At 42.0% G+C, this 17,453-nt stretch overlaps 1 protein-coding gene across 2 annotated transcripts in view; it reads left to right on the forward strand.

Annotated features, from left to right (window-relative positions):
- Positions 1–17,453, forward strand: part of stac (SH3 and cysteine rich domain) — a 45,682-nt gene that overhangs the window by 24,938 nt on the left and 3,291 nt on the right. For both annotated transcript variants that reach the window (XM_050062827.1, XM_050062828.1), the window contains 4 exons: positions 865–932; positions 5,742–5,839; positions 13,894–13,945; positions 14,566–14,703. In XM_050062827.1, coding sequence (XP_049918784.1) covers positions 865–932; positions 5,742–5,839; positions 13,894–13,945; positions 14,566–14,703 — 356 coding nt within the window. The remainder of the gene's footprint in view (positions 1–864; positions 933–5,741; positions 5,840–13,893; positions 13,946–14,565; positions 14,704–17,453) is intronic.

The following is a 17,453-nucleotide window of genomic DNA, read 5'->3' on the forward strand; positions in this document are numbered from 1 at the left end:
CACAGTTATTGCTCTTGCCACAAGGGAAGGTTGCAACATCAAATTCTCCTCCTGTGAACCATCAAATAAGCTTCTTTGCTGTTTTTTCACTGAACTGAACTCGCTCTTTTTGCTGTTTGCTGACTCTGACCCAGCTACAGAAAACCCTGTAGACCTAAAGAAACATTTAGACCTCTCTTTTTTATCACCTGCATTGTGTGTGGCTCTTGATTTAGTGGTGACAGGGTACTTTCAGCTGCACAATAGTCTCTGTAGTGAAGGGCAAGGCATTGACCCTTAGCAATCTGGAACATTCACTCTGAGGAGAATGGTGAAGCGCACCCAGGTAGTCCCTGGCATTGGAAAATGTTATTTGGAGCATGGCTACAATGCTGCTGAACAATTTCCTTTAGAGAATAGCATCTGACCCAACAAAAGAAGAAGATAATACGCTCTTAGCCTGGGCCATGTGTCGGCCATGACACTATTCCAGTTTATTCATAGTGCCTGGGTTAATGGAAAAAAGACTGAGGTCAATGGTGGAGATATTTGTGAAGTAGAAGTTGTTTCTGGTGACAACTTTGATTGAGTGCCATCAGGCCAATTTTTCCAATTGCAGCCAAGATGTCTCATAATTAAACCAGTTAATTGGTTTGAAATTTGCCCTTTTGTCTTCGCATTAATTACTCATGGGACCAAATGTGGAATTTGTGCCACTTTTCTGGCAATGTTGTAAAAGTAGCAAAGATATAATAAATTGTGTCCAACATATAATCTGCTAAACATTGCAGATTTTAGGGGCCACAAGCAAGGCTTTAGATTTTAATCTTGTTTATCAAAATGGTTGTTGATTTAATTAATTGTTTCTTTGTTTTTTCTTTGCAGTTTTCACAGTCATTGAGAATGGGACAGAGCATTACCTGCAGCCAGAGAGAAAACCTAATGATTTGCAGGTAAGAAACAAATCTCCAGGGTGGGGTTTGCATGTTCTCCCTGTGTCAGCGTCAGTGTTCTCCAGGTACTCCAGCTTCCTCCCACAGTCCAAAGACATACAGGTTAATTAATTGGTAACTCTAAATTGCCCGTAGGTGTGAATGTGAGTGTGAATGGTTGTCTGTCTCTATGTGTCAGCCCTGTGATAGTCTGGCAACCTTTCCAGGGTGTACCCTGCCTCTCGCCCAATGTCAGCTGGGATAGGCTCCAGCCCCCCTGCGACCTCCAACAGGACAAGTGGTTACAGAAAATGAATGAATGAATGAAATAAATCCATCTGATTGTTTGACATTATTCATATCTGATGCTGACAAGTGTGTGTGGATGAGGACAGTATTGATATCTAAGCAGTACTGCTCTTCTAACATACACCTGCATTTTAGTATTGTCCACAAATCAGACTGAACTGAATTTAGAGGAAGTACGAATGATTCAAAGTCATCTTTGCTTCCTTACACTGCCGATATTAACTAGGATTTTTTTAGAATATTTTTTAATAGTTTGCAAGTACTGTAATAGCCTGATTACAGTAAAGGCCTTCTATATTCATTGGCCTCTTTTGACAAAAAAAATCCAGTCCCAGTAAATTTTAAAAGCATGGACACATGTTAATTGACAATTGTTAGATGGAAATTTCCAAACGTGTTTTTAAGGGCAGAGCAACAGTTTTTTGTTTGTAACCTTTATCAGTTATTACAGCAGCTGTAGAAAAGGTTGTACAACAAGATTGTCCCACAAAACTTCACGTGAGCCTTCAATTATGTCAGATTTTAAGGTAAATAGTTTTCACAGACAAAGACCATTTGCTGCCTTGTGTAAGTAAAAAAGGTTTTTGACATGATTATAAACCGGTACCAGGACTCAATAAGGGCTGCCTAGGGCAAGTAAATCTGGCCCTATCTTGCCCCATCAGTCAAGTGGTAAATAAGGATTAAACACATAGTTTTATCTGGATCTGATGATGGAAGTAGCTAAGGAGTGAGCCATCTGGCTTCCTTCTCATTTCTGTTTAGAGTGACACATGCACAGTACGGATCAGGCACTCGTGAGAAAATGGTGGCGTGTAAAGACAAAGTTTATGAGCTTAAGTGTAAGCGAGCATTTCAATTATCCTGGAAACAAGAGTTTAGTTGGGTGGCATTAGAGGATGTGGATAAAACTCCAACTATGTATGGTGCAGTTTGCTGCAAGCTTGAGAGCAAGGCTGATAAAATGAGGATGTTTTTCATGACAATAACTTTTGTCTTTGATAGCTGCCAGTAAACACAACAGTTTGTATAGGAGCAAGTAAAAATTGACTGCAGGCAAGTAGATTCTGCACAGTTGGGAGGAGTAAGAAAACTGAATGATCTGAATGTACTATTTTAGAGGAATGGAAAAGTTAAACTGTCTTGTCAGCAATTTTTGAGTTTCACTTTTCACAGTGATTGTTATTCTGCAGCTCACTTACAGTCTTGTATTATCGGTGCAGTTTGAAAACCTCTGAGAAAAGACTTTGTCCACTGACCAGTGCCTGAACTCTTCGTGGCCAGTCTGAAAACTGATACCCAGCCAGTCTGTTCTGGGTCCATTAAGCATGTTGCACTTTGCCCCTTGCCTCCATCGTCACTGCTGAATTTCCCAGGACTCAGAGGGAAAACTTCTCTTCCTGCTGCAACAAATCATAACCCAGCTGACACAAACACTGGCCTGCACTGATAGAGAGAGGCCTTGACCTTACGTAATGTTTGGATCTGCAGCTCTGGAATCGGAGCTTCTGTCTTTATCCTTTACAGTGTCGATGCAGTGCTGATGGTGCAAAATTCATGCTAGTGAGAGAAAAAGGTTAAACCTCTGTGAATATCTCGGTACCTCCAGCAGAGTGTCGATGAATATTTTATGGGCAGATTTCAAAACTGCTCTCCTTCTTTTCTATCTTCCATGATGGGGTTTGTGGGAGACGTGCTTTCAGTATCAATGTTCTTTGTACATATTTTCTATGAGCAGCAATCTATTCTGTTTACTTTTATAGTTTAACATGTTTATCTCTGTTGTCAACAGTGGAAAAAGACCACAGATACTTGGACAAACACAAAAATGAACCAATAACCATACAAGGCAAAAAATACAGACATGTACACACACACATAAACACACACACACACACACACACACACACACACACACACACCTATCCCCTGCAATACAATCTAGCAGTCCAGCCGGTCATTTCAGGGGAAGAGACTTGAAGTGCATTGTACTGTGTTATCAGGCTGGACTGAGCACAGCTGGCAGGGGGCTGTTTGTCTGTCAGCCGACAGGTCCATTAGCTCAGGCTGGCGGACGGACAGATGGAGGCTCTGCAGGGTAATGAGCAGAGAAAAACGCTCGAAAACTGCTTCTTCTCCGCCAGAGAAGAAGCCTCCAATTTGAGATGGGAGGCTCACACGCACAAATGGAGCACACGCTGTCACACACAGGATCCCCATCTGTTCGCACTTTCCAGGTTTAGTGTTAAACTACCCGAGATCAATTGACAGTAAAATAGTCTGGCTAATGCCGTGCTCTCTTTATGGTTGGATTCTCTGTTATGAGAAGTTTGATTTTATTCTAGGTGGTACTCTTTTTGTTTGGCTGTTCTTTTCAGGCAGCTGCTGTGCATCCAAAGTAACTGTTGTCCTTTTGTTCTTGCTGGAAGATAAAGATGTGTCACCGCCAGAAGCCAAATGGCTGTCACTGGAATAAAGATCTATTAATTTAGCTCTTAAAGCTGCATGAATCAACATTTTTACACAATAGATCAAATGAGTGTGTGCAGCAACAAGTTCAGTGTACACATTGAAGCATTTAGCTGCTGTAGTAGACCTGGGCATCATCTATTATTTTCATGCCTTCATACCTGCCTGACATGTCACTGGGGTTTACAGTAAATGATGGTATTCATGTGAAAACCAAAAAACAGAGCAGCTGGCCTGCTTTTTACTCGTCCTGTAATGTTACCCCCACCACTCACAGTCGCTGTGTATCTCACCTTAGCCGCCTGTTCCACCACTTGAGACGAGAGCTGTGATCAAGCCCAAAAAAATCTGTTCCTACTCTACATAAACCCACATACTTTCTGCCCAAGCCCGAACCGTGGCAGCAGTTTTTAGCCAGAGCCAGATAAAAGCCAGAATTTCCACTGAAAAGAAATATGTACATTATTTATATTAAAACATTTGTTACAAGTTAAAGTCATCTCAAGTCTTTTCAGTGCGGAAACAGATGTATGTGACCAACTCAGACATGCACTTTCTCCTACTGAATGTTCAGCTCAGCCCAAAAACTGTCATGTATACTGCCATATATATCAAATAGGGATTATATAACATTTCCCCTCATTCATGAGAGACAGGAGTACATTACATTACACAGACTATAAGGTCTGCATTTAAAAAATCAAAGGAATAAAACTACGGGAAATTGGAGTGAACCCGAGCCGATTCAAGCCCAGGGGAAATTACAACCCTAACCCAGGCCAAACCCATCAGGTCGGGTCGGGTCTGGGCAGAGAATCAAAGCCTACTAAAGCAAGATATATTTCTCAGGAGTTGTTGGAGCAAGAGAGAGAGGGAGAGGTACATACGATCGCCAGCTGGCCAGAAACATCCTCCAGATTCAAGCTAATATTAGTCTCTGTTTGCTAGACATGTAAATAGGAAACTGTTGACTAACAGGTTTACCATAAAAAGTTTATAAGGTGATAATATGTCAAAGTTGTGTTCACAGGTTGTTTTACAGCCCTGAGTGGTCAGGAATGCACACTGCTCTTTTTTTCCCCTCACCACATTGTCCCTCACTTCAAATACTGCCGTCTTTTCTGATAACTTAGTTACAGAGGAGGCTGCTATCTCGACCCGCCCGACCTCTCATCCAGTGTTCAGGCTCCCCTAGCGTCAACAGTCTCTCAAGGCCAGCGAGCAGCTCTTAGTTAGCTGTAATGGATTGCCACCACTTGATGTTGTTGTTTTCACCCAGAGGCCACAGAGGCAGTTTGCCTTGTGGCTGCAGCTAACTCAAGTCATCCATCAGGCACATTGCCCGTCCTCGTGGATGATGCTCGGGGAGCCACAAAAGACCAGAAACACTTCTCTTCATTAACCATACAGTGCCTCCAAGATGGCAAATTCTCCTGCCTTTTTTTTTTTTTTTTTTCCAAAAACAGCCTCAAGTGTGTCTTAAAAAGTGATTCTCATAGCTTTTGGCAAAATTTCCCCCCGGGCATTATACACGAACAGGACAAGTTATCATTTGGAGAGATTTCAGGGACACAGCAGGCATTATTCAGATACTCAAGGTATCGGTGATGAAACAAGAAAACGCCCACCCGTTTGCTGAGCAGGTGTGAAGAGCGTCAGAATGGCGGCGCATCTCCCTGCTAATTGTGCTAACACTTCTCCGACAACTTCCTCTCCACCCACAGCCCTGTCCTGTTTAAACTTCCTGAGCGTTCATGAAAACCTGATCCCGCTTCTCCCACTCGTGTTGACGGTGGATTAAAAGGAACAGATTGCAGAACAACTTAATCGGCTCCCCGGTCTATCAGTGTTCTGTAAACAAGGGCTTCTCCTGCCGACGTGAATGCCAAAAGACTATTTTAAGATACGGCTGTGAGAAAAGTGACAATGGAGAATATGGTGTTGTATTGTGTTTGTGCGACTATGAGCTTGGTTTAACTTAACTTCCTCTTTCCGGAGACTCCTTGAAAATCTGTGTGTTTCTGTGTGTTTCTGTGTGTGTCTGTTTTCTAGTTGGAGCAGAGCCAGCTACAGAAAGATGTCCTCAAGCTCAACACATATGTGGCCTTGTTCAGCTTCATGCCTCAAGACAGCCATGACCTGGAGATGAAGTCAGTTTACACATACACACGTCACTGTAATCAAGAAGTCCCACTATAACACTCACTGTCATTACTGTTGCTACACCCACACTAATACGTTTTCGGTTTAAAAAGCATAACTAGTGCTACATTTACGCCCAGCTACCACACTTACCCTTCATTTTGGAAATAATGAAACAGACCTTTTAGTTTGAAAAGTCCAGGGTTGTGTGTTTTAGTCTGGATGGGTGGAAAGGGAGACGTTTGGAAATGATGACACAGACACCCAAGTTTGCTTGCTGATGCAGTTTTATCAGTCAAAATATTATAACTTGGTCTACATAACTTTTGTGAATTTATCCTTCTTGTGTGGGTACTGCCATTGCTTCCTCCGGCAATGGGTAATGCTCCTGATACTGGTCTTATATGTTGCAGTGTTAGCTCTGCAACAACTCCCAGTCTATGGCTGTTTTCTCATATAAACTCCCGGCTATGTCCAGAAAATCAGGTCAAGACGTTGTCCTGAGTTTACTTTTCATATATGTAGCACACAACAGGACACTGGTTTTGGGCGAGGATGGAGCGTACAGGAGGCAGGACATGACACAGTTACTCTGCGGTTTCATAGCTGATTTGTAATTTGGTCATAAACTACAAGTCTCTTGCCATTCCTTGACTTTGTCTGACGATTCAGCCTTTACTGACAGTTAAACATTTTCATTGATGTCTTCATGTAAATGACCCCTCTTCTTCCCCCTTGGATGTTTGGTTTCTTCCTATTTCACACGATCCCCATTATAGAAATATAATCAAGAGGCCCACTCATTCTTTGTGAATTTTATTTACACATTGGCTTAGTCGGACATTACATAGACTTGTACTCTGGAGCTGGTAGGATATAGTCACATTTAATGTCTGATCCAACTGATTCAGACATTTGCTCTCTCACATGTAGCTCCTCTGGGTAATGTCTAGAAAATCTGCATTTGCAGTGCACGTCATTAACAGTTTTACCTCATCATCGCTCCAAGCAAAGAAATCTCTGGTTTTATTTTTTACCATCTCTGTAGTATCTTCTGAAACTAAGCAACCAACTGCAAGTAGACAATCTTCCTCCTGTTTACAGGAAAAAGGTATACACATACTCGATGTATGTAAATTATTATGTGATATGCGTTTTCAGTATGGATGGAGATTAATTCTGAAATGGTGCTTAAACCCTCAAAGGCACGGAGATTGTTTTCATTTTAAACAGCATTACTGTGGATGTTGCCTGAGTCAGCGATGTGATTGACTGTGACATGCTCACAGTGATCTCTTTTGATACATTTTTTGCTGTTCAACAAAAGAAAAGAGAAGGCAAAGTAAATAAAGAGGCCGAGACACAATTCAAGCTCACTGTGAAATTTAATGAAATTTAATTCAAACACTCTGAAGAAGATTGATTGAATTCAGCGCTGACTTATACATTCACACACGTACATCCCCAATGGTCACCTGCAGGGTTGGATGTAAAATACAACAAGGTCATGCTGCTTATTTCACCTTTAAGCAAACAAATCTGTACCAGGAGGCAAACAAATCTGTGCTGGGCGGGTATCATCTTACTTCTAGTTACGCTGTACTACTGATTGCATATACACACACAGCATCAGTGACAGAGAAACAGATTCTCTGTGTGACTGGTTTATGAGATTCATTCAATTGACTCCTGTTGCCTTTCGTTGCATTGACAAACTTAATGTATGTTGCACCTGCTGATTGCATTTGCTCTAAACTTGACATAAAATTAACTAATAATGGGCAGATGAATCGATAATGAAAATAATTGTTAAATGCATCCCTACTCAGCAGCACAAATATGGGCATGTGAGTCTGCAAATACTAGTCTCACTCACCAGACCTTTCTCAAGAAAAGAAAGGTCTGGCTGCACCGACTCTCACTTTAAGATATGAGAAAAAAACGCCCCGGCTTTTTTTATTTCTTTCAACCAATCACAATCGTTCTTGGCGGTGCCACAGCAACGGTGCGCTTGCAAAAATAGGTTTTGGTGTAACATGCCCACAAAAATATCGCCTAAAGTTGCTACACAACCGGAGGTGGTAGGGCGGGACTTCAGTGGGTGGCTCGTTCCGCCCAATGAGAGGCTGATCTATGCAGCAAACTTCCGCCCACTCAGACTAGCAAATACAAACAAATACCAGTGAAATGCAATCAAAGTGTACTTTATGCTCGCATACAGTCACATGTACACAAGGTGTTTAATATTACATTTGGAAACATGAAAGCAATCTGTCGAAGAGCTGTCTGCTAGTTGTCTATATTCATCTGCTTTTTAGTGGCAGGAAGTTCTGTTAATTAGTGCTTCTGGGTTTTATCTTATATAACCGCTGCACTGAGAGCACTAGAAGTCAAAATATACAGGAAATTTACAAAAGGAACTAATTAGCATCCTCTTTGTAGCAAATGGTCCTGAAAGATATATTTCCCTCGAGTGGCCTCAATAATAATACCTGTGTGTGTGTGTGTGTGTGTGTGTGTGTGTGTGTGTGTGTGTGTGCCGTGATGGTTTATTATTATCAGTTAATCTCATGTCTTTTTGGATTTATCCTGAGAGAAACACGCAGTCTTTAGAAAGTCCATTTAGAAGTCCTTTTATAGCTCCCATGAGGCATAGACAGTCTACCAGGGGCTGAGAAGGGACATATTATTTTTGAATTCTGGTTAAAAAAAACATTTTATTTTGGTTAAAAGGATGCTATGTTCAATTTGCGCTGGCCAATACATAAAAGCCAGTTTAACTGAGAATATGGAGAGAAAGCAGCAGGAAGTACATGTCGCTTTTCAGACAAACCTATGAAAGAAAGCTCCATGTCAGCTTCGTGGTCGTAATCTGTAATTGGAGATATTGGGCACCTCTTATGACAATGATATTTACGATTGGGTAAAAAGAACTACAGCAATGTCAACAAACCAAAAAGGCAAAATGACATCAAGCCCACCATCACTGGCAGTTACATCTAAATAAAATGAACAGTAATATACATTAATTTACTTTACTTATCAACTTTAAGTAATAATCTCAAAGATTTTCATTAAATAAATGTCTGTTAAATCACTATCTATGGCCCAGTGAGGTAACTCAATGGTGATCCACTGATGATGCTGTATTTCCAGCATTACGAAGTGGGTGTCTGTGGCGCACGGTTAGTTTTCCATCACCCAGCAGCAGTTGGTACACCAGAGAGGGTAGGCGGAGGCCAGCCAGCAACAGACTCGCTCTTCAACTTGTCTGTGAAGCAGCGTACTGTTTATCCCAGTCTCTGCTCGCTTTGCAAGTAAACAGTTGCTATTGCCTGGAAAGTGAGATCCAAAAACACACCTGCAATTACAGCTTATCACCATGGGTGCTGCCATAGAGAACAAAAAAGATCTTTAAGAGTAACTTCAACACCATAGACTGTATAAAAGAAGTGGACATAGCCGGCGAGTCTGAAAAGTGAAGCCAATGCAGCGGTGCATTAAACCTTCATTCTTTCTAATGGCCAGCAGGGGGCGACTCTACTGGTTGGCAAAAGAAGTCAGATTGTATTCAAGTCTATGAGAAAATTACCCTTCTTGTCACTTGATTTATTACCTCAGTAAACATTTCCCAAAGGAGTTTGTCGTCTCAGTTGCTAGTTTGAAGTCTTTGTTAAAATAGCATGATTAGAATTTTTTAAATTATGGTCCCATTAGCGTAAAACTGATGATGAGGCAGGGTATGCTTTAGAGCGTAAAGTTGATCTAAATCTGAATCTGACTCTTGTAACTGACAAGTTGGGCGTGATTCACCCCTCGCTCCACCACAGCATCACCTTCTCATTTAAATATGCTCACTTCTGGCTCCATAAAACCAAGGTGGCGATGGCCAAAATGCAAAAACTCATTCAGAGCGGTACTGTACAAACTGATGGGCTCTGTCACAGTGAAGCTATGTGAACGTGAAGCTTTCCACGGCAGCACATGACTGCTTCACTTCTTCCGTTGTTTACCTTCCACCAAAAAAGACCAACTTAAATTTCTCAGAGCACTTTGCTAAGAAGCAGCTCAACAAAACAGATTACACTACTCACAAATATATATTTTCAGAACTTACCATGTAACCCTATGGCTTTGCTCACTTCTCTCCAAGCCCGCTACTTTTTTGTTCTGTCTCTGTACTATACGCCTGTCCTTTATATCTGATTCTGATTTATTTCTTGAGGAGAAACTCAACCAGATCTTAATGCTGATAGGCTTTTGTGACACATTTGAAATGTAATCAATCTTCTCATTGACTTAACTGTATGTAACTGCACCATGTGAAACCCTCAGTTAGTGTCCGATGTGAATACACCATAACACTAAACAATTCAGTTAATTTAAAAGAAGCTATACACAGTTTGTATTTGGTTTCACTTGTTAACTAATTCCTGTAAGTACGTAACACTGCAGAAGAAGCTAACTTAGGCTATTAAGTAAATCCGGTTCGACTACAAGGCCAGCAATGGCAATAACCATCTAGCATACATATTCTGTTAATGCAGAATAGTCTGTCTTATTACCTCCAACAGATTCTGAAACTCAGACTACAGATTTTATCCCTTCCTTAACCATAATTGATAGGGCATCAACTGCAACATACTTTGGATGAAACAAGCCCTCTGGTAGAGTGTTCACAATGAGCAGTCCTTCAGCATAAGTACCCATTTGCTCCTGGTTCTCTCAGAAATCCTGCGAGGATTTAGGGATATGAGAGTGCACTTGTTCTCTCCCTCTTTTTCCAACACACACACACACACACACACACACACACACACATTGATGAATACATCCTCTCTCTTCGGTCGAGAAAAGCTTCACTCATCAGGCGTAATTTAAAATTCATTGACTTCTTCTGTTGGACTCCACCGATACCTGTTGTACGCCACAAAGTTCACCAAGCTTTGTTTCAGTTTCACTCTCCTGTGTGAGCCCACATCAATGTTTTTCTCCTCGGGCTGTGTGTGCAGACAGTAATCAATACATCAAACGCTAACACATAAATCACAAACGGGGAAAAATGGAATCTTTGATGAAAAGGTTCAATTTTCATTTTAAGTGAGAAAATCAGATTTGTGATTAGTTTCGGTTGCGGCTACATGCTCTGATTACATGATTACCTTCGACTATGTGGTGATTGTAATGATGATGAGTTCGGCACTTTGAGAATACAGAATCAGAAAACCCACTGTTGTTTTTTGTTATTTAACGGACAGTAATTTCAAACCTGTTTTCCCACTTCTTTTTTTAGTTTTTCATAAGAAACTAAATACTCAAAGGAGATGCTCATATGGTACACTTCCTGTTATTCTTTCACACAACATGGATCTACTTTGTTTACATCACTTTAGAAGTTTTTAACAACGTCGGGTGCTGTGCTGTTTCTCACCTACAATGAGCAGTGTTTTCTGAGTCACGGTGAGCATTACCAAGCAAAGGAGAGCCAGTGTTATAACCGAACCACAAGAGGAAAAAAAAAAGGGAAATTACGTAAACCAACATTTGGCTCAACTGTGCTGGTCCTTTTGATTTTTATTGGTCAAATTTAGCCGACGGCTTTGAACAGATGCTAGTAATTATGGTGCATGCGGCGATGGGGTAAAATGATTCATGCGTTTCCTGGACAAAGACGAATTACTCACAGCAATCAGGATTTAGAAAACACAAACACCTTCTTTTTTTTTTGCTCGACTTCACAGCATTCATGTATTAGAAGGCCTCTTAAAGAGATCAAGAGGAGAGGTGAAGCTCCTCTAATGTCATCAGCACTTACAATAACTTACAGTTATTTAATTCACCCTGTGATTTACTTTTCAAAACCTGCAGTAACTTGATTTGTTAATGGATCAACAACTTCACATAAGAATACATAACAGCAGGCTACTAATGATGAGGGTTGATTTTGATAAAATGAAGATTGTCTGTCACTAGTAGATTTTTATCATTGTTAACTCTGAGGTTGTTAAAAACTCCCTCTCTGTATCACTTTATAATCTTTCTAGCTGACTACATTCAAAACAAGAACCATGTTAAAGGCTTCCTTTCATGAAAATCAAGTTTTTTAACCTTGTTAACATGTCTGTATATATTTGTTTATGCTACAAGATATAGCATGAGCAAAATAAGCAGTTAGTGCCATCACTTAGCATTTCCGCCTTGGACCAATGATAGTCTCAAAAGCACAGATTCATGCAGCCAGGCTTTGTTACATCACATACCTAGGAAACCAATGCCATGAACTTGCGGGGTGGGGCTTTCCATATTATTAACATAACACTAAAGGCCCGAACATACTCAGGCGGAACGTACGCGGAACGGACTCCGCGAGGAATGTCCGCAGTCATTCGGGCTTCCATAGTCAAGCGCACTTCCGCGTTGTAGTTTCCTGTAAAAATGTCCATGAAAAATCCCTGCGATGTGAAAAACACATGCCGAGCAGTCACTGGTGCGCGGAAGCGGAGTCCACGCGGTCGTAAAATCTGAGCTTTGCGCCCACAGGGCTTGCGGACATCCGCTTTGAGTCCGCGCGGACCTCTGCGGAGTCCGTTCTGGTACGTTCCGCCCGAGTATGTTCGGGCCTTTAGAAAACAAGAGGGGTATCGGAGAAGAAGCCAGGTGTAACTATGTACACCTATCTGTATTTTGCAAGCTAAGCAGGGGCGGACTGGCCATCTGGAGGTTCTGGAGAATCACAGAACGGCCGGTACTCCAGGACGGCCGGCGGCCGCCACACAGTCATCACCGTTATTTTGTTTTGTTTTGTTTTGTTTTTCCCCTTTTTCTCCCTGATAATCTACTGTTCCACGTCCAGTCCGCTAGGTGGCAGCCTTTAAATTGGATGCCAGCCGGCCCATAGATATCTATGAGCCGGCCGGTCGCCAATCAAATTGAAGAAGAAGGAAGTGCATACCGTATGCGCACCGGTTGTTGTGGGCTGGGCCGAGTCAAAGTCCAGGGCTGTTTTTTAGTCCCAGTCCGCCCCTGAAGCTAAGGTCCTGTTTATACGACAACGATTTCAACTGTAAACGCTAAACTTTAGTTGTGTTTTGGCTCATCGTTTAAATGACAGCGGCATTTCAGGTGCCTGAAAACGCAACTTTTTGAAAACGGGTTCCAGAGTGTAATTTTTTGGAAATCTGTTGAATGTATCAACGCTTCTCCAGCAAAGTGTAGATTTACTGTAGCAACTCCGCCTCATCGTCCATCCAGACAAACGTTCGTGCGGTTGCCATTTTGTTTGTTTATACATCACCGCTCTGTAGAAGGAAACGCTTGTGTGCGGGCGCGTGTTGTTTCATTAAAAGTCACACCGCCAACTACTGGCCCGGCATGTACACTACAGCATTTTTGGTCATTTTTGCGATCGGTGTGCACGGGGATTGTTATCAAAACACTGTCATCTGAACGTGGAACTTTTATCAAAAACGAAAATTAGAAACAACTCCGTTTTCAGCTAATCGTTTTGTGTAAATGTGGTTTTTATCTAACATTGGCAACACATTATTAGCTGTTTGATAACACAGTCCAACCGATGGCTCATGTTATCTATCACTGTGATGTTTTTTAACTTTGTAGAGAGCGATTAGCGTTTTTTCATTGAAAAAAACTTCAAAATATGTCAGTTTGACAAACAGTGATACGTTTTTAGGGGTTTAATAAGGGTCAGAGGAGGACGTTTGAAGGGGTTCTTCAAGAGGCTCTTAATTGGTACATGCATGCATATTGTGCTAAAAGATGGAGGCTAAAGCTAACAGACTCCAGGTAAAAAGTCAACATCCTCACAAGCTGAGGATCCATGATTTACATCCAGAGATGTAAATACAGATCATTGACCTTGTATTGTAGGATAGCTGATCAATAATTAGATTTATTTCAAATTTGTTTACAAAATGTACCACTAAAGCACAGGGCTCAGGTGGCGTATCAAAATTTACATGGATTTATCCAAACATGTAGATTCAAAGAGAACAAAATTGACCTTTTTTGAGTAATTTCTTCTTTGTTTTGCTTTATATTGCAGTGCGGGAGACAGAATCTTATTGGCTGATGACTCCAATGAGGACTGGTGGAAGGTAAGTACGAAACCAATCAGCGTTCCAAAGTGCAAAAATTCTAAGATGTTTGTTGTCATCTAGTTTAGGTTTGTTGAGACGTGTGTTCTCCACAAAGCCCCAACAATGCCCACGTGAGAATTGAATTGATAAATTACAGGAATTCCAGCTGTAAATTATAGGAGCGAGGCAACAGGCCACCGCAGGACACAACTGCATGACAGATAAATTAGGGAGACAAAAGGGCCAACACGTGACTGTACAGAGGCAGCCGGCTGCCACCAGACCATGGAGAAACTCGTCACGCATTTTACCTCTGTTGCTGTTCTCTACAGGCTGTAGATAAATGCAGACATCTGGCCTCTTTGGTCTTTGAACAATGAATACGTTACCTGATGTAACACCTGCATAGAGTATATAGTTACTGCAGTGCAGACATATACAGTATATCTTCTTTATGTCCATGTATCAGGTAGATATCAGTGCATACGATCTAAAATAAAACTGTACACAGGTTTTGTGTATGGCAGCCAACAGAACCCCTGTTGTTTTTTCAAGGATTTTATCTAATCACTGGCGTTGTAATCCTCTTATGTACTGTGCAGCTTTTCCATGTGTCAGCTGTTTTCATTGTGTTTCAGGGGGTAATTGAGGACAGGATCGGCTTCTTCCCAGCAGCCTATGCTCATCAGGTGCGATCTGATGACCAAGTGTTCAGATGCAACAGGACGTTCATCGGCTGTAAGGAGCAAGGCCAGATCACCCTGAAGGAGGGACAGGTACTGTACAGACCCTTATGAGGATGATGATGATGGTGATGATAGCCAGATGATTGATATTTTAAGTGAAAAGAATTCACTTAAAACCAGGTTGGACAGGATGTTCCCCTTAATATCCTAAACTATCCTGCCCTGTTTTTATGGGTCGTGTGACACTGTGTCAGTGTCTGCATCTGCAGTGACTCTGCCTTCTATTTCTATTTTTCTTTTTTTTTCTTTTCCTGTTGTTCAGGCTTTTTCTGTGTTTTGACCTAAAGATGTTTAACACAATGCAAGCAGCAGCAGAGTGCTACCCAGCAAACACCTGCTGTTGCTGTTTCACCAGCCAACCAGGTGCCCAAGTAGCAAAGGACCAAAGGATCGAGCTTTTTCCATAGTTGGTCCAAAGTGCACCGGTTCATCTTCAAGCGAGTTGCTGTGATGTTTGATGGGTTTTGTCATCATTATTCAGTGTCAGTATTCAGAGACGATTCAGTGACATATTTGTAGCCTCCACTGCAAGACATAGCAGATACTCTATCAGTTTCAACCATGTATGAAAAAAAACGAAAGAGAGAGGTGAATGGAAAGAGCCTGGTCTGCAGATGAAACACAAAGGCCCTTTAACTGCCTGGAAAACACAAGTTTAGGTGCTGGGCACTATTTTTGTGCCTTTTTTGTGCCAGCTTTCAAGAGTGCGGTGGCAGGTTGTGTCTGCGGTTGCTAAGCAACCTTAACAAGCACAGTATCATAGCCTATTTACCTGAAATCCTGAGTGCAAAGCTGATCTTCCTCCAGGTGTTGTATATAAGTGTGTGGGCCTATCGTCCTATACCTGTGGGACAGACGTAAAGCTCTAGCAGCCCTGCACCAAAATGATCAACTTCTCCATAGTTACCACAGACGGATATTTACGGAAGAAGGGAAAGATATCTGTCGGCTGTGATTGGTTGTTCCTCATCACGTGACATCACGTGACTGCTAGGTCCCACAAGTTGAACTCAGTTTATCTCAGAGCGCAGCTGTCCCGCAAGAAGACCATGCAGGCAGGAGCTGGCCATCTGATGGACATTCATACCTGACAACAGTACAAGAAAGTTGTTGAACACAATAACACCAGCAGGGTGGACGAAAAAATGTTCTGTTGGTTCACAAGCACAAGTGCGTCATTATAAGACCCACCATTAAGCAGGTAACCTGTACAGGGATGCAAATCCCAAGTCAAACAGAATCAATCCAAGCCAGCATGTGTGACGAAAAGTGCTATTGATGTCTGCAGCAATATCTTTAGATACTACCACTGGAGAGCGCCAAAGTCAGAAAGTTTAAGCTCACCCATATAATAGTCTTGCTCACCAGACCTTTCTCAAGAAAAGAAAGGTCTGGCTGCGCCGACTCTCACTTTAAGATTGGAGAAAAAAACACCCCGGCTTTTTTTATTTCTTTCAACCAATCACAATCGCTGTTGGCGGTGCCACAGCAACGGTGCGCTTGAAAACTGCTACACAACCGGAGGTGGTAGGGCGGGACTTCAGTGGGTGGCTCGTTCCGCCCAATGAGAGGCTGATCTATGCAGCAAACGTCCGCCCACTCAGACTACCCATATAATGGCTTTAAGTAATGTGTGCAAGAAAATTCTGCAACTTTTAGATCACCTGGTAGAGTGTGCGCCCCACATAGGCTGAGTCCTCCACAACGGCCCAGGCTCGAGTCCAGACTGTGGCCCTTTGCTGCATGTCATTCATTCTCTCTCTCTCCCCCACATTTCCTATTTATCTGAGCTAGCATATCAGTAAAGGCAAAAACTTATTATCAAGTGACATTTTGAAAATAAAAATACTTTCACCAGACAGTGATGATAGGATTGTTGTTAAGGTAAACTGCCTGCCTTTGGAGCCACAAAGACAAAACACATGAAGGATTAATTTAGACCAAACATTAGCAGGGTTGATCACATCGTCCTCATCACACATCATCATCATCATGGGCTGGAGAAGCAACGACCTTTATCACGGACATAAAAACTTCCACATTACCAGGTGTCTAATTCATGATCACACCCCAGCCATTAGAGCACATCAGATTCACATTATCCCGCAGCTCTTTAGCCATCTTATTACCCTCCTGCCGCTCCCACGTCGCCTCTTACCTCCAGCGACTCTCCCCTCCGCATACACTTATTCACTGAAAAGCTCGACTGGAGTTGGCTGATAGAGAATCCCTCTTAGGAGTTACCATTACATTAGCATTTTGGCATAATGGCTGTACTCAGATTAGGCCCCCTTTTCCCACAATGCTTCCCAGGGCATGTTCGGACTCAGAGGAGACTAAAGTAAGCAACCCCCAGTGGAGATGAAACCACCGAAAACAAGATGAGTCCATGACCCTCTGCCTTTCTTTTCCAGTTACATAAACCCAGGGGAAGATTTTGTCGAGTACTTAGAGCAAGCATGCAAATACAATGTGTTCTGGTCCATCGTGAGGGTCAGTGAGAGACATAAGGAGCTGGAAAGAAGGAAGGAAAAGTTTGATCTCAGTACTCATCCTGTAATCATAGCAATGTGATGAACAGGCGTAATTGAAACAGCAGTATCAGCATTATCTTTAAATGTAATTGTCAAACAAAGCAATTACACTCCAGCTGGACATGTGTAGCTCCTTCAGGTACATGTGACTAATAATATGCCTCTAAAAATAAAAACAAGTGGAGACTGATGCACATAAAAACGGAGATGAGAGAGGGAACTACCATAGAAGCCATTTTGAGTATT

Source organism: Epinephelus moara, chromosome 14, assembly GCF_006386435.1.
Source record: "Epinephelus moara isolate mb chromosome 14, YSFRI_EMoa_1.0, whole genome shotgun sequence".
Classification (NCBI taxonomy): domain Eukaryota; kingdom Metazoa; phylum Chordata; class Actinopteri; order Perciformes; family Serranidae; genus Epinephelus; species Epinephelus moara.